Source organism: Hemicordylus capensis, chromosome 14, assembly GCF_027244095.1.
Source record: "Hemicordylus capensis ecotype Gifberg chromosome 14, rHemCap1.1.pri, whole genome shotgun sequence".
In the NCBI taxonomy this organism is placed as follows: domain Eukaryota; kingdom Metazoa; phylum Chordata; class Lepidosauria; order Squamata; family Cordylidae; genus Hemicordylus; species Hemicordylus capensis.
In genome coordinates this window covers 13,954,317-13,971,141 of record NC_069670.1, presented here as the reverse complement: position 1 = coordinate 13,971,141, position 16,825 = coordinate 13,954,317, and the positions used below count along the sequence as shown (strand labels likewise).

At 53.3% G+C, this 16,825-nt stretch overlaps 1 protein-coding gene across 8 annotated transcripts in view; it reads left to right on the top strand.

Annotated features, from left to right (window-relative positions):
• Positions 1 to 1,875: 1,875 nt before the first annotated feature.
• THBS3 (thrombospondin 3) overlaps positions 1,876 to 16,825 on the top strand; it is a 40,469-nt gene continuing 25,519 nt past the window's right edge. For 4 of the 8 annotated variants that reach the window (XR_008312129.1, XR_008312128.1, XR_008312130.1 and 1 more), the window contains exons 1-9: positions 1,877 to 2,274; positions 10,485 to 10,691; positions 11,231 to 11,487; positions 12,618 to 12,720; positions 13,852 to 13,878; positions 14,427 to 14,509; positions 15,318 to 15,369; positions 16,107 to 16,255; positions 16,346 to 16,486. Coding sequence is in view for 4 of the 8 variants with exons in the window: in XM_053277315.1 (XP_053133290.1) it covers positions 2,115 to 2,274; positions 10,485 to 10,691; positions 11,231 to 11,487; positions 12,618 to 12,720; positions 13,852 to 13,878; positions 14,427 to 14,509; positions 15,318 to 15,369; positions 16,107 to 16,255; positions 16,346 to 16,486 (1,179 nt within the window). In the remaining 4 variants the exon portion in view is untranslated. Of the gene's footprint in view, positions 2,275 to 2,309; positions 2,447 to 7,373; positions 7,715 to 10,484; positions 10,692 to 11,230; positions 11,488 to 12,617; positions 12,721 to 13,851; positions 13,879 to 14,426; positions 14,510 to 15,317; positions 15,370 to 16,106; positions 16,256 to 16,345; positions 16,487 to 16,825 lie in introns of those variants that run through there. The other 4 variants (XR_008312131.1, XM_053277317.1, XM_053277319.1 and 1 more) reach the window with 3 other exon arrangements.

The following is a 16,825-nucleotide window of genomic DNA, read 5'->3' as shown; positions in this document are numbered from 1 at the left end:
GGAACTCATAGCCACAAGATGTGATGGCCACTTGGGAAACAGAGCCTTCCTGGAGGAAGAGAGGACAGTTTGTTTCCCAGGTTGGGCCAGAGGCATCTGGTGGACCCTGCTGGTTCAGGCCAAAGGGTACATGTGTGAGCACTGTAAAGATATTCCCTTTAGGGGAGGGGGCCCGTAGCTCAGGGGCAGAGCATCTGCTTTGCCTGCAGAAGGGCCCCTAGTTCAGTCTCCCTGCCTGAAACCTTGGAGAGCTGCTGCCGGTCAGAGTAGGCAAGACTGAGCTGGATGGATGAAGGGTCTGACTCGGGATTAGGCGGTTTCCTAGTTGTAGTTTGGCACTCTTAAGGGCCACACTGGCTTTCTGGAAAAGAATTGGCCCAACAAAATTCCAGGCCCCGGTGCAGAGAGGACTCCTCCTTCCCATTTCATCACTCGGTACCCGCTGTCTAGCCGGGCTGGCTTCCTGCACTGAGCATCGGGATATCCAGATTAATTTCCCCAGAGAAGCTTCCTGAGTATTACATGCTTAGTCTTGAATCTGAACTGGAATGGAATTTTTTTTTTTAATGTTCTGGTGCAATTCCCCGGTTGCCATGTAGACCAGCCATCCCAAATTAGGTCCCCCCTCCACCCTGCCATGTTTTCACAAATGACTCTATAAATATCTTTATTCATTTCCTCCCTCCTTTTCCTCCCATAATGCCAGAAATCAGAGCTATTATTCCAATGAAACTTATTTAGGATAGTTGAAAGAAAGGATTTATTTCCCCAGTGCAAAATTCACCTCTGGAACTCACTGCCACCAGATGCAGGACAGGCGGAAGAAAGAAATTAAATATGGAACTGGCTGCCACCAGACGTGTACATAGCCCCTGGTTTTGAGGGCTTTCCCCATGGAGTCAGATAAATTCATGGAGGAGGGTAGCTTGACCAGCAGCCGAATTGAATCTTCATGTGTAGAAGCAATCTACTTCTGCATAACAGATACTGGGAATAGCAAGGAAGGATAATTTTCATGCCTTCCTGATGTGCTTCCCCAGAATAATCTGGTGGGTGGGTCAGGCTATAGTGCAGTGGAGGAGCATCTGCTTTGCAGGAGGTTCCAGGTTCAATCCCTGGCAGCATTTCCAGGTAGGGCTGGGAAAGACTCCTGCCTGAAACCAGAGCGGCTGCCAGTCAGAGCAGACCTTGCTGAGCTTGATGGGCCAAGGGTCTGACTCAGTATGCGGCAGCTTCTTATGTCCCTGGTTGGGCTGCTGAATCCTTGGTCCGGTCCCGCAAGGCTCCTCTCCTCTTCTGGTGAGGCGGGTCATTAAATGGATTTTCAAGACACTTGTGGGGACACCCTAAATCAGGCCTGCTCAACTTCGGCCTTCCAGCAGATGTTGGCCTACAACTCCCACAATCCCTGGCTCTTGGCTGCCGTGGCTGGGGATGATGGGAGTTGCAGTCCAAAAACAGCTGGGGGGGGTAAATTGAGCAGGCCTGCCCTAAATGCTTCCAGCAGCCCCCTCCCCTGCTCCCCTCCCCCCTTTTCCAGATGTGCCCCCCTTGCCAGATGCTGCATGTTTTGAGGAGGCCGTGATGCTTGGAGCCGAACCTAACCAGCGCCATGCGCTCTCCGGGGCGGTGGCCATGGAAAGACAACAAAGCCCGGGAAAGACGGCCCGGCTCTGTCATTTTGGGGAAACCCAGAGAGCCCCCCCCCCGCTCCCCCCCCCACGGGCAAGGGAGCCCTTTTCGTGACAGCCTGGGCTGGGGCCCTGCCCGACCGCAGGAGCCAAAACCCGAAGCGGCAGCAAGGCCCACCTGGATGCAAGCCGGCCCGTTGCTATGGCGACCGGGGAAACAAAGCATAAACAGAGTTGGGCCCGGCCTGGCCTTCCTTGCCAATTTTGCAGGGAGGGAAGGTCTGGTTAGTCCTCCCCGGCCGGCCGGCAGCTGCCTCTCAAATCCACGTAAAGCTGCAGCCGATCCGTGGCGGATCTGTGGCTGTGTCGCCTCGAAAGCAGATACTGGTAGCCCGCCATGGCTCCCAAGCCTTCAGATCGAGCGTCTCCAAACGGAGCCTCGCAGGTTGCTAGTCCACAAGAGCGCTTCCCAAGCGGCCCGAGATGTTTATGGATGTATTGACCGTATTTATATATACCGCCCCAGATAAAATCTCTGGGCAGTTTACGATTGAAACCCAACGGCAGGTAAAACCTAAAAACGGATTAAAAATCACCGTCAGTAACACTTTAAACATCGTAAACGGAAAGCCTGATGAAATAGGTGCGTTTTCAAAAGTTGCTGAAGAACAGCCAGAGATGGGGAGGTTCTGAATTCATTGGGGAGTGTGTTCCAGAGCCCTGGGACAACTCCAGAAAAGGCCTGGTTTGGGGTTCGTGAAGAAGAAGGCGCTCTCTCAAATACCCTAGGTTCAAGCCATTTCCGGCTTTTATAGGTAATACAAGCCGATACATTATTTTTGCCCTTTATTTTGCTGGGGAACTAATTGGTAGCCAGTTCTGCCACATGCTATGGTGGTGGCTACCTGGGGGATAGGGAGTTGCATAGCTAAATGGAGCCTCCAGGTACAAAAGCAGTCTACCTCCAAAGAAGGGAGGGCAGCTATTGCCTTCCTGCCCCACTGGTGGTCTCTGTGGAGGCATTTGCCGGTCTTACTTGTCTTATTTATTATTTATCTTTCTGTGTTAACCGCTTGGAGAACAGTTGACAAGCAGTATATAAATGTCGTGGTAGTCGTAGTCTGCTGCTGGAAACTGGATGTTGAGCTAGATGGACTTCTGGTTGGATCTGACAGAGCTCTGCTTAGGTTCTTCTGAGATCTTGGGGGCCAGCCCCATGGGAATGAAAGGGGTCTGCTTAAGGGATGTGCGTGCAAGAACTTTCCGGTGGGTCGTGCCCCGTGTTAATGAGTGTGCATGTATGTGTGGGTGGATGGAGGGCCCTGGGCCCCTGAGGGAGGGGCCCCTGCTGGCTCGGCAGTAGGTTACTCTTTGCTCTCCCCTCTCACATCTCCGGACTCACTGGCATGCTCTTGGCTCCTGAGCTGTTTGGTCTCAGGTTCAAGCAAGACAAGTCCTCTCTGGGGAGAGGGGGAGTGCCAGGCAGCATCCCTCCCTCCCTCTCCTCATGGCTGGCTGGGGTTAGTGCTCAGGTTCAGCCCACCTCTCCCTCAGCCTGATAGAGCCCACAGCCAGGGCAATGTCGCTGAGCGCCAGTCAGGTGAGGAGGAGGAGGAGGGAGGGATGCTGCCTGACACTCCTCTCCTCCCCCTTCCCACCTGAAGGAGCGAGCGTAGGGGCCCTTTTTAATCCTGCCCTCATTTTAAAAGTTCAGGATAAAACTGTAATATGGGCAGAGGGAGGGAGGAGAAGGTGGCGGGACAGAGAGGCTCGTTTTCACTTCTTGTCCAATCTAGCAATGCTCCCGCCGGTTTCTTACTTGCTTTGGCCACAGCAAACGGGCAGAGTTCTTCCCAGGAAGCTTATCCCCTTTCCCTCCCCTCCGCCCTGCAAACTGAAAGGGATTTCCCCTGTCACTTCACGGCAGCCCCAAATTAGGGCCCTGTGTGTGCAGCCGCTGGGTGGAGAGCGGGAATCGAGCCAGACCGCAGCAAAGAAAAACCCTTCCAGCTCCCAGCAGCCGACCCACATCTTGGAAGAAAACAATGAGGTCATCCTGGAAGCTCTGTGATGGCCAAGAGCCCGGAGATCCAGGGAAGCGTGGCTCCAGCTCCAGGAGCAAAGGCTTAGGGGGCACAGAAGGGGCAGTGGGTGGGGCCACAGAGCCGGCCCTTGGGCTCAGTGCCACTTTGGGGTGCTAGGGCCAGGCCCTGAAGTGGGTTCAGGGAGGGGAAAGCTATCCTCGGGTATTTGCCATGATCACTTAGTTGAACCTCCATGTCGAGGGGCAGTCTACCTCGGGTAGACAACAGGTGCCGGGGAGAAATGAGAGGGAAGGGCTGCTTCCTTGGTGTCCTGAGTGTGGGGCTTCCGGAAGGCATCTGGCTGGCTGCCATGAAGGGAAACAGGGTGCTGACCTGGATGAATCCATGGTCGGATCCGGTTCTTTTATCCTAAAGTTTTATCCCTTAAGAGAGCCAGCATAGCGTAGTGGTTAGGACTAGGACCAGGAAGATCTGAATTTGAATCCCCATTCAACCATGAAACTCACTGGGTGACTCTGGGCCAGTCATGTCTCTCTCAGCCTAATCTACTTCACAGGGTTGTTGTGAGGATAAAGATAACCATGTACACTGCTCTGAGCTCCTCGGAGGAAGAGCAAGGATAGAAATGAAATAAATAAATAAAGCAAGCAAGTTATGTTATACTTAGTCCCCTTAAGTTCGCGGTTGGTCCCCTGCTAACTGAGCAAAGAGGTACCTTTTTAGAAGAGGTGATTCTCTTTCTTGAGCAGGGGGAGAGCAACTGGCCCTCTCCGTCCCCAGCACAGCATCTCTCCAGTGGCTGTGGCTGGTGTCTATCTTGTGTTACTTTTTAAGATGGTGAGCCCTCTGAGGACAGGGAGCCATTTCATCCATTTATTTTTATCTACGTAAACCACTTTGGGAACTTTGGTTGAAAAGCGGTATGTAGAAATATTTGTCGTATTTGTATGTTATGTCACTCTCTCTTTTGGTGAGGGTAAAAGAGAGGATGTGTCCCTCCCCTCCCTTTAGCGCATGTAAAGTTGTGGTCTTAGTGTTGTGCTGTACAACCTTGGTCCTCTGGCTGTTCTTTGGACTACAGCTCCCATCGTCCATAGCCACCGTGGCCAATAATCAGGGGTGATGGGAGCTGTAGTCCAACAGCTGCAGGAAGGCCAAAGTTGAACAGCTGCCCGTCTGTCAGTGGCTGTGAATGATTAATCCTGGAGGCAGTGGTTATTCCAGATCAAATAATTCAGAGTGCCTGTATTCTGCGGGCTGCTGATATGGAACCTTTCTGCTCAGAGGCAGTCTACCTTTGAATACCGGCGGCTGGGGGACAAATAATTGTGTGGCGGTTGTGGCCTTCATGTCTTGCTGGTGGATTTCTCAGAAACCTCTGGCTGGCTGTTGTTGGGAACATCCAAATAGAGAGAACCAGGCCAGGGAGGGTTATTGGTGGGAGGGTTATTGCTTCTGCTTTCTTCGTATGCAGAAGGTCCCCGGTTCAGTCCCTGGAAGCATCTCCAGGTAGGGCAGGGAGAGACTCCTGCCCGAAACCTTGGAGAAGCGGCTGCCAGTCAGAGTTGACAGTCCTGAGCTACAGGGACCAGAGGCCTGACTCTGTATGAAGCAGCTTCCTATATCTCTATATTCCTAGGATGCTGGACTTTTAGTTTGGTCCAGGAGGAGCATTTAAATGAAGAATGAGCTACATTGACAGTGAACTGCTCCATCAGTAGCCGTGAACTGCAGGGGTCAAGGATGGAGCCTCCCTGTCAAGAGGCAGTCTACCTGTGCACACCGGGCGGCACCAGGGAACACAGCCCAAAAGGAGGGCTGCTGCCCTTCTGGTGGGTTTCGCTAGCCCGCTGCTGTTGGAAGCAGGGCTGCCAATCCTAGTGGGGTTCAGCAGGGAGGTCTCCTGACATCAGTGGCCCTGCTGGATAGTAATGGAAACCCCATGTCCAGGTGCAGTCTACTCCTGAGCACCAGAACTTGAGGGACGCAATATAGAGAGGATTTAAAAAAAAAAGTGTGTGTGTGTGTGCTTGTTTCCCTTTTGGTTTGGCCTTCATGTAGCTTTCCTGGTTGGCCGTTCCTGGAAACTGGGAGTTGGGTTGAACTGTCCCTTCTTTAAGAGTAATCCAGGACGGAAAATTCCACCCACGGCTGCTTCTCCCCTTATTACATCCCTTTGATGGGAAAGGAGGGGGGGGAGCCCCACTGGATGGAAATCCTCCCTTCCGTGCCAGTCTTAAAGGGATAGGCGGCCTCCTACAGCTGCCCGAAGTCTAGTGAAACCCTGTAGCAAGCAGGGGGGGGGGGGGTCACCTCGGGAGTAGGTGCAGAGAGCAGCAAGTGCCAGATCCCTCCCCAGGAGAGGAGAGCTGGACGTTGGTCTTGTGGTAGCAAGCATGACTTGTTCCCCTAGCTAAGCAGGGTCTGCCCTGGTTTGCATCTGAATGGGAGACTAGAGGTATGAGCACTGTAAGATATTCCCCTTGGGGGATGGAGCCCCTCTAGGAAGAGTTCCATGTCCCCTCCCTGGCAGCATCTCCAAGATAGGAGAAGATTTTTTTTTTAATAGGACAAGATTTTTTTTATTGAACCAACAAACTACCAAAGCATACAGTATGTTGCCAAAGCACAATTATATACAAAGTGGTTGTTTGTACATCATACATCAACAAAGATAGGGCGGAGAGAAATTCCTGCCTGCAACCTTGGAGAAGCCACTGCCAGTCTGTGAAGACAATACTGAGCTGGATAGACGATTGGTCTGACTCAGTATATGGCAGCTTCCAATGCACAGCCCTGCTACCATGGGCACCACCCTGCTGGTCTTATGGCAGCAAGGTATGGATTGTCCTCTTTGCTAAGCAGGGTTTTCCTTGGTTTATATTTGGATGTGTGGCAACCTAGGACCGCTGCCTGCTCTACGATATTCCCCCTCACGGTGTGTGGGCCCCGTAGCTCAGTGGCTTTTCACACAGGGAGTCCCAAGTTCAGTCCCTGGCAGCATCTCCAGGTAGGACTGGGAAGGACTCCTGCCTGAGACCTTGGAGAGCTGCTGCCAGTCCGTGTAGGCAGTACTGAGCTAGGTGGACCAAGGGTCTGACTTAGTACAAGGCAGCTTCCCATGTTTCTCAGTTTTTCAAGGAGAAGGTGCTGGGTTCGATCCCTGGCAGCATCTCCCCGTAGGGCTGGGAAAGACCCCCCCACACACACCTCCTACTTTGGAGAGGCTGCTGCCAGTCAGTGTCAACAGTCCTGAGCTAGATGGATCGACGGTCTGACAGTGGCCGAGCAGCATCTGCTTTGCGTGCAGAAGGAAGGTCCCAGGTTCCACTCCCTGGCAGCTTCTCTCCCGGCAGGGCTCAGAAAGACCCCTGCCTGAAACCTTGGAGAGTGGCTGCCAGCCTGTGTCCTCAATCCTGCGCCAGGCAGACCCGGAGGGGACGGACTCGGTAGGCAGCAGCAGCAGGAGCTGCTTCCGATGCCCCCTGTTCTGCCCTCCCTGACTGGGCATTCCTTCCCCCGCGCACCTCTCCCTTCTCCCGGCCAGTGGAGCAAGGGATGCTCCAGCAGCAGCAGCTGCAGCAGCAGCAGCCCCGTGCCCGGCGAGCGCTCGGGCACGTGGCCCGAGTGCGCGCGGGCCGTGGGGTGCCCCCTTGGCCGGAGCAGTGGGCGTCCTCTGTCCTGCTCCTGCCCGTCCTCCTCGGGCCGCCCCCTCCCTGCGCCGCCCAGCCTGGGCAGGCAGCCGCGCTCTGGCCGGTCCCGCTGCTGGCGAGGCGAGGCGAGGCGAGGGGAGGGCCGCGGGCGGAGGCAGCCGGGCTCTGGCCGCGCCGTTCAAAGCGAAGCCGGGCGCCGCCACCACCGCCGCCGCTGCCCTTTGTCCCAGCAGCGCCGCCCCTTCCTCGGCGCCCCAGCGGGAAGCAGCCGCCGCCGCCGCGATGGAGCGGTGGGGTCTCGGTCTCCTCCGAAGAAGCCCCAGCGCCCTGCGCCTTCTCCTCCTGCTGCTGGGCGCAGCCGGCGCGGCCAGGCAGGAGCTGCAAGGTAAGCGCGGGGAGGCGGCGGAGGAGACCCCCGCCCGGGCACCCCCGAGCCGCCCTCACCGGCTGCCCCCGCTCGCTGCCTGCCACAGCCGCCGCCTCCCCCGGCGAAGAGAAACCCCCGGAGCGCTCCCGGCGCGCACCACCATCCCGAAGGGGCCACGTCTGCTCAGCAGCGCCCAGGATGATGCCCCCCCCCTCCGCGCGCGCGCGCGCGCGGGGAAAGTCTGGGGTCGGCCAGCCAGCCACAAGGGGGGCGGGGAAGGGGAGAGGAGCGCCCCACTCTTTCTTGTGAGGGGAGGAAAGCCACTTTTGGGGGGAGTCTGGTACAATGATGGGGAGGCTCCTCGACTGCTTGGGAGTGGGGTCTTCTCCAGCATCCCTCAACCCCAGCCGTGCTCCGCTCCTCTGCATCCTGCCCCGGCATCTCAGTCTCCGGGTGTTTTAAGAGCCTGGTGCTTCCGGAGGGCAGACAGTTTCAAAAGGGGAATGACACCGATTTGTGGAGGCAGGATTAGTGCTGCCGAGCAGGACCCCCAAGTTGAGAGGCAGTCTATCTGAGCAGCAGTTTCTTAGAGGCGTATGGTGGCGGACTGGTTGCTCATCCCAGAAGCATCTGGTTGGTGCCGGGGTTAGATGGACCTCTCGTTTGGACCACAGGGCTGTGTTTAGGACAGGTTGATAGCCGGGGTGAGGAATAGAACCTCCAGGTTCCGAGGCAGTCTGCCTCTGGATTCCAGTTGCTGGGTAGCAATAGTGAATGCTTTGCCTTTGGGCTTCCCAGAAGCCTCTGGCTGGTTATGGTAGGAAGCAGGATGTTGACTAATGCTCTGATCCAGCAGGGGTTTTCTAATGGTGCTCTAATCATAGCTAAATGGATCCTCCAAGTATAGAGTTAGTATATCTCCATGTACCGGGTGCTGGGGCAAACAAGAGGGAAAGACAGTTGCTCTCGTGCACTGGTTGTGAACTGTCCAGGGGCATGCGGTGTGCCGTTGTGGGGAACCGGGTGCTGAATCAGATGGGCCTCTGGTCTGCTTCAGCCGGGCTTTTCCCCCCGTTTTCATGAGCTTGATGCCTGCCTGGAAACTGCTGAAAATCCCTGCCCTTGCGACACTGGGAACCTTTCTGCCAATCCCCACCCTCACCTCAGGCCTATTTGCATGCCAAGCAACCAACATGTAAGAAAAGGGCAGCGTCTTGCATTGCTTCTGGAGCCCAGAAGGAAAGAAACTGGGCACACAGAAGCAGACAAGACCAAACAGCAGAACTGCTTTGCGTCTGTTGCTTCCAACACTTTGAGCATTTTGTCCAGTACTGTACACATTGATGGCAAATTATTGCAGCCTAGGCAGCGAGGAGGCAGGGCGGCTTGTGGGGCTTAACTATAGAATTGTTGGCATTCTGCCAATCAGACTCAACCATTGCGGGGGCCCACGACTTCAGCCTCCAGCGGTTATGGCACTTCCGAAGGCCCCAGGTTCCATCCCTGGCAAGCATCTCCCGGTAGGGCTGGGCAAGAGGCCTGCCTGAAAACTTGGGAGAGCCACTGCCAGCCAGTGTGGGCAATACTGAGCTAGCTGGACCAAGGGTCTGACTCAGTAGGTGGCAGCTCCTTAGGTTCCCCGGAGCTGGAGGGACCCATGGTCTGACTTGGTTGCAGACAACTCTGTGTGCTAGATTTCTGCTTGCAGTGACACGCCCCACCTGGATCCTGAGCAATGCAGCCTTTGTGGCTCGCCCAGGCTGCTGCGCAGGCAAGGTGCAGCAAAGTCGAGGTGAGGAACCGCACCCCCAGCCTCCCTGCCTAACAAGACCTAACTGTGTGTGGCTGGTTCCTGTGTTCCTCGGACTAGCAGCCAGACTCCAGAACCGGCCAAGTGGCCACTTTCGTGGTAGGCTGTCACATTCCTTTCCCGGGCTGGTTGTCCAAAATATGCGCCACCGTGTTGACCGTGTGGGAAGGATTCCTGGTGGAGAACACTCTGTGTGTACCCATCTCTCTGGGCAGGCTGTGCCTCCCCACCCACGCCAGGATCCCGAGTCCCAGACGCCCTGGTCCAGGTGGGGCCTTATCAGCAAGGACGTCCAGTCTCTGGGAGGTCCTGCGGAGAGATGTCCCCCCTCTCTCACCTGGAGGGAGACCACAGAGGCCGCTGGAGAGCCAGAGGCTTCTGTGTGTGTTGTGAAGTGGGGCGGCCTGTGAAACCCCTTCTGGTCAACAGGAGGCCGCTTTCAGTCCCTCGTTTTCCAAATTAGGGCGTGTGGACCAAACTGAGGGGCCTCCGATGAGAGCATCTGCTTTGCATTCAGAAGGAGCCGGGTTCAGTCCCTGGCAGCATCTCCAAGTCGGGCTGGGAGAGATTCCTGCCCGAAACCTTGGAGAGCTGCCGCCGCCAGTCAGTGTAGACCATCCTGAGTTACAGGGACCGGTGGTCTGACTCTGTATAAGGCAGCTTTCTGTGTTCCAAGGCCTGGCCGCTTGCACCTGGTATTCAGGGGTAGACTGCTTCTGAAGATGGAGGTTCCATTAGTTGTTACGATCAATAGCTGCTGGTGGTCCTTTCCTCCTTGTCCCTCCCCGGATGTGTCCGGTCCCCTTTTAAAACCATCTAAACTGGTGGCCATTGTTGCATCTTGGGCGGCAAGTTCCTTGTTCAAGAACCACATAAGCGGAGGGTGTTTTGCTAGTCTGCTTATGGCTTGCATTTCGCTGTTGGCGGCTCGCGGCTGTTGTCCATCCCTCGTTTAAACTTTCTTGTTTCCTCCACCAGTAATTGACCTGCTGACAGTGACAGAAGCCCGACACATGAGCAGCGTGGCCAGCAAGATCCGGACGGAGCTGCTCGTGGTCAGCAACCTCTACTTGCTCTCCACCTTCCGCCTGCCCCCCAAGCAAGGAGGGGTGCTCTTCGGCCTGCATTACAGAAAGGACAACACGCGTTGGTTCGAGGCCTCCGTCGTCGGCAAGACCAATAAAGGTGCGGACCGAGGCTTCCCAGAGCCTCCATTCGTTCTCAACGCAAAGTGCTGCAGAAGCATTGGCCTGTTCTGTGCTCATTCGGCTCCCTGCAGAACCTTTTCTGCTCCTATTCCGCTCCACACAGAACCTTTTCTGTTCTTATTCCGCTCCTGCAGAACCTTTTCTGCTCCTATTCTGCCCTCTGCAGAATCTCTTCTGCTCCTATTCCGCGCTCCCGCAGAACCCTTTCTGCTCCTATTCCGCGCTCCCGCAGAACCTTTTCTGTGCTTATTCTGCCCCCGCAAAACTTATTCTGCGCTTATTTTCTGCGCTTATTTTGCCCCCTTTTCTGCTCCTATTCCATGCTCCTGGAGAACCTTTATTGCACTTATTCCACCACCACCCGGCAGAACCTTTTCTGTCCTTATTCCACGTTTCCGCAGAACCTTTTACGTGTCTATTCCGTGCTCCCGCAGAACCACAGCAAAACCAGTCTTGATGCTGACCAGCCCGCCTGACCTTTTCCCTCCTTTCCTCCTTCGCTCACCCCTTTTGCAGTCCTCCTCCGGTACCTGCGGGCGGACGGCAAGCTGCATTCGGTGAACCTGCAGAACGCCAACCTGGCGGATGGCCGCACCCACACCGTCCTCCTGCGGCTGAGCGGCCTGCAAGGGAGCACCCTGGCCGCCGAGCTGTATGTAGACTGCAAGCTGGTGGACTCCAATGCGGGGCTGCCGGCGATGGCGTCCCTCGACCTGGACCAGCTGGAGGCCGTGGAGGTGCGGACAGGACAGAAGGCGTATCTCCGCATTCAGGTGAGGGGAAATACTTCCCGTGCCCTTGGACGGCCACGTCAGTGTGCGGCCTGGGCCGAACAGTTTCGCCAGGCGGTTCTGGCGTGGGCTGACCAGTTGCCCAAAGGGCCATCGGTGGCAGGCATCTCAATTCAAAAGCGACAGAAGCAGTCGCCTTTTTGTCGATCCCCCTCAGCTAACCGGGCAAAGAGGCGCCTTGAGATTCTCTTACGTTTAGTAGGCGGAGAGCGACTGGCCTTCTCCAACCCCGACACAAGTTTGGGAACTTGTGTTGAAAAGCGGTATATAAATATATATATAGTATTTGTATCTGTATTCATATCGAGGATCTGTCTCTTTTGGATTGTGGGCCCTTTGTGGACAGAGAAGCAGTTTGTATTATTATTATCATTATTATTATTATTATTATTATTATTATTAGGTAAACCGCTTTGAGCACTTGGTTGAAAAGCAGTATATGAGTCATGTACTGGTCGTAGTAGTTTTGACAGCCTGGAGGTTCAAGCTTCCAGAGCAGATGAATAAGGAAGGATCCGAGGGTCAGAGGTGTGTGGAATGGTCGAGGAAGGGCTTGAGTTCGGGTTCCAGAGCAGACTGTGAGGAGGGCAGCATGAGAGTCTGTTCAGCATCTTCTAAGGAGAGAAACACAGACTGTGGAGCGAAGCGCTGAGCAGTTCTTATATAGGGCTAGCAGGGATCCTGTTGGCCCCCAGGTCATGTGATTCGGCTCGCACGCCCTTTTCTGAAGGAAGCAGAGCTGTCCACCAGCACCCATCCCTTGAGCACGTCGAGACTGGACTACTGCAACAAATGCTCCATGGGGCTGCCCTTGAAGACTGTTTGGAAGCTTCAGTTCAGATGGCAGCAGCTAGTTAACAGGGAACATAGGACTCCCTTCTGGCATCATCTGCACTGGGTCCTGATTTGTCTGTGACCACAATTCAAAGTGCTGGTCATTCGTTTTAGGGCCCTATGTGGCTTGGAATCGTAGAATACCTTACTTTCTTTAAGGATAAAGATACCTTAAAAAAGCTCTCCCTTGTCATTGCCCTCAGCAATGGGTATTCACAGGCAGACTGCTTCTGCACATGGAGGTTCGACTTGTGCTTCTCTCCTGTTTCCTATGTTAGGGCTTCATGGAATCGCTGAAGCTGATCCTCGGAGGGTCTATGAGCAGGGTAGGAGCTTTGAGCGAATGTCCCTTCCAGGGTGACGAGTCCATGCAGAACACAGGTACGTCTTGGCTTGCCCAGAATAGTGCAAAGGGCATCCTGCATGTGCTTGTGCAGAGATCAGTTGTTAGGGACTCCTCTCTGGCTTAGAATGGTCAAGGCTCCCTACTAGCTGAGCCAGTCTTGCGGTGACAAGTATGAATTGCCCCCCCTTTGCTAAGCAGGGTTTGCCTTGGTTTGCATCTGAATGGGTGACTGGATGCGAGCGCTGTCTGCTGTGAGATATTCCCTTTCAAGGATGGAACCATAGCTCAGTGGAAGAGCATCTGCATACTTGCAGACAGTCCCAGGTCCAAACCCTGGCAGCGTCTTTAGATCAGACTGGGCAAAACCCCTGCTTGAAGCCTTGGAGAGCTGCTGCCAGTCAGTGTAGGCATAGACCCTGCTGCCAGTCAGTGTAGGCATGGACTCCTGCTTTATCGCGTCAGGCCCTTAGTCCATCTAGCTCAGTACTGTCCCCACTGACTGGTAGTGGCCTCTCCAAAGTTTTCCCTCTAACAGGGATTACCAGATGTTGTTCACTACAACTCCCAGCAGCAGTAGCCTTTGTCTGAGGATTCTGGGAGTTGCAGTCCATTCTGCCACTGAGCTGCAACTCCATTCCATGTGTTGTATTATTATTATTATTATTATTATTATTATTATTACATTTATATTCCACTCGTCCAAGGAGCCCAGAGTTGTACATAGCCTAGGTGTACATAGTTACGTTTCTCCTCACAACAACCCTGCGAAGTAGGTTAGGCTGAGAGAGAGAAGGGACTGGCCCAGAGTCAACCAGCGAGTCTCATGGCTGAATGGGGATTTGAACTCGGGTCTCCCCAGTCCTAGTCCAGCACTCTAACCACTACACCATGCTGGCTTTCAGGCTAGTACACATGTATATACTGCTCTTCAATTAGTTTCTAGGCTAGCTTGCAAATTTAAAAAAAAAGCATAATAAAAGCCCCAAAGAAACTCAATTACATAAGAATTAGAACAGCCACCTTCTCTGCTCCTCTCAGTTTCTCTAACTATATCGATCATTCATGATTGCTTATTTGTATCTGTTACGCTTAAGCGTTTAATGGAACTCCTTCAGGTTCTTCCATTGCATCTTAACTTTGTTTTTTAAAATTTCTTCCCCTTTCAGTATCCAACGTGATCAATTCTCTCTTTGGTAAGTTGGAGGGTAGCTCTCTGCCCTTCATCCCTGCATTTTTCTCCTTAAGGGTCCAGACTGATATCATATTTGTAAGGTCAAAATCTGTCGTCTCAGGAACTCTCCAGCTAAAACTGAACCACCATTTTCTCTGCATCTTGGTGGGAAGAAGGGGAAGGAGAATTCGTTGGGAATTTGTGGGAAGGCGGCTATAGAATTTGTGAGAAGGAGGGGCTATAGACCATTGATCCTGGGAAAAGTCTAGAGTTGCACATCGCCCAGTGGTTTTCAGTCCATTGAGGGCCGCCATTTTCTATGGATTTCGAGTGGCATTGCTTGTGCCATCTCTGTGAGCAACAACTCCCCTGTGTGTTAGGACCAGCAATTAGGGTTACCAGACAATCCACTTTTCTCCCAGAAGTGTCTATAAGGACTACGGCGGGAATGTCTCCCCTGGCTGGAGACAGGCAACCTCTCCTGGCCTTGTTGGGATGGGGTGGGGGGTGATGGATTCTCTCCAGGCCCCTTAGAGGGCAGGGGCGATTAACTTTCCCATTGTACGACAGGTGAGCAAACGAAGGCCCTCGTGAAACAGTTCACCCTCTTCAACCAGATCCTGATGGAACTCCAGGAAGATATGCGAGACCAGGTGAGTGCTGATGGGCCTGGATGTAGCCCGCCTTGCAGGGGTGACTAGTCTAGAACAACTAATTTGGTGGAGGCGGCCGGGGGGGGGGGCAAAAGGGTGGCAAAGAACATTCTTAGGGGAGCAAGGATTTTGTTATACTTGACTGTATTTACCTGAATCCAAGACTCGTTCCCCCCCCAAGTTCTTTGATGTTAGAATGTGTGTGTGTGTGTGTGTGTGTGTGTGTGTGTGTGTGTGTGTGTGTGTGTGTGTGTGTTTAAATTCATGGTCTTCTTCCTCTTGGGCAAGTACTAGTATAAACAAGTATTTAACCCATATTTTGAAAGGGAGCTATATGAAACTCAGGGTCTTCTTCTATTCAGGTAAATATGAGTAAATGCCTATAGAGATAAGGAATTGAATGTTAGTTTATTTGTCTTATTAATGAAGCTTGTTTGCTTGACATTTTCATATTCGGAAAACAGATTCCTCTTCGATCATGCCTTTTTAGATTAGGCCAAAGCTTCCAGCCCGCTTTCTAGGCTAGTTGTAGCTTCTTGTCCAAGACTCATGTGGCAGAAAAGAGTGGGGTGCTGAGAGTGGGGTGCCCAGTTTACCCCCCACCCTGGAAACCTTGTCTCCAGAAGGGCTTCATTCCCATGAAATCACAGTGAACATAAGACGATCCTTGTTGGATCAAGCCCAAGGCCTATCTAGTCTAGCATCCTCTTTCCTACCATGGCCCACCAAACGCTTCTGGAAGCCCACTGGGGCCATGCCCCAGTTCCCTTTCTGTGGCCCTGCCGTGATACCTATCAATTCTTTCCAGGTAAAGGAGATGTCCTTGATACGGAACACCATCATGGAATGCCAGGTGTGCGGTGAGTGTTAGCAGTGCAGGATGGGCAGATTAGGACACCATTATATTATCTGACTTCCTTCTCTGTCATGGTGGACACAAGCTTAATTATATTATCCTAAGATGATGATCCTTCTAATCCTGTTCAGCCACTGAGTTGTTTAAGTGGTCAACAAGCTCCCTCCAGGACTGAAATAAATTGAGTATGTGGAAAAGAATCCCTAGATAATGAGGGGGCTTTGGATTTTTCTGTTTCCTGCTCAGAATAAGCAATCATGCTACCTATATTTAAGTTTGTCTCCTTAAGGCTCAGGACAGTTTTAACAGGCGAAAGTTTTAACTGGCGAAAACATAGACTCACATTGAACACACACACACACACACACACACACACTCACTCACTCACTCATTCACACTTATATGAAGGAATACATCAGTTTTATATCACCCATGGCCCTTATCTTTTACATGCTGGAGTAGGTGAAATTTACAGTTATACTGGAAGTTAATGGGAAGGTACAAGAAGGAAAGGAAGGCTTGTCCTGTTTTAGCCACATGGGTGCAACCTTATTTCAGCATTCTTAAGGACTAGGAACCTGATTTTTAAAAAAAAAAACCCACACAAAACAAACAAAGAAAGCTAAGATGGTTAGGATGCCCCTTTCACCCTCCTGTCGGCCCGCTGATCCAGTTTTTAATTTATAATTAGTTTTTCAAACATCTATAATTAAGCTCTTTGTGACTTCTCTGCCACTGCAGGCTTCCATGAGCATCGCTCCCGTTGCAACCCGAATCCTTGCTTCAGCGGTGTTGACTGCATGGAGACCTACGAGTACCCGGGCTACCGTTGTGGGCCTTGCCCGCCCGGCTTTCAGGGCAACGGCACCCACTGTGCCGACATCGATGAGGTGAGCGGGGAGTGTCACCAGGTGGGAACAGGCGGGGAAGGCGAGAAACTGGCCGGCCTCCCTCCTCACTGAAGTCTCTGTTGCTTGCAGTGTGCCCACGCCAACCCCTGCTTTCCCGGGTCCAAGTGCCTCAACACAGCCCCTGGCTTCCGCTGTGAACCCTGCCCGCCAGGCTATAAAGGGAACCTCGTCTCCGGGGTAGGGGCTGACTACGCAAAGGCCAGTAAACAGGTGAGAAAATAATTCAAGAGGTGGGGGGGAAACTTCTGTATAGGGGTGGAACTGGAGCTCAGTGGCAAAGCATTCGGTGGAGAGGAGAGCTGGTCTTGTGGTAGCAAGCATGACTTGTCCCCATAGCTAAGCAGGGTCTGCCCTGGTTGCATATGAATGGGAGACTTGATGTGTGAGCACTGCAAGATCTTCCCCTCAGGGGATGGAGCCGCTCTGGGAAGAGCAGAAGGTTCCAAGTTCCCTCCCTGGCAGCATCTCCAAGAGAGAGACTCCGGCCTGCAACCTCGGAGAAGCCGCTGCCAGTCTGTGAAGACAATACTGAGATAGATAGACCAAGGG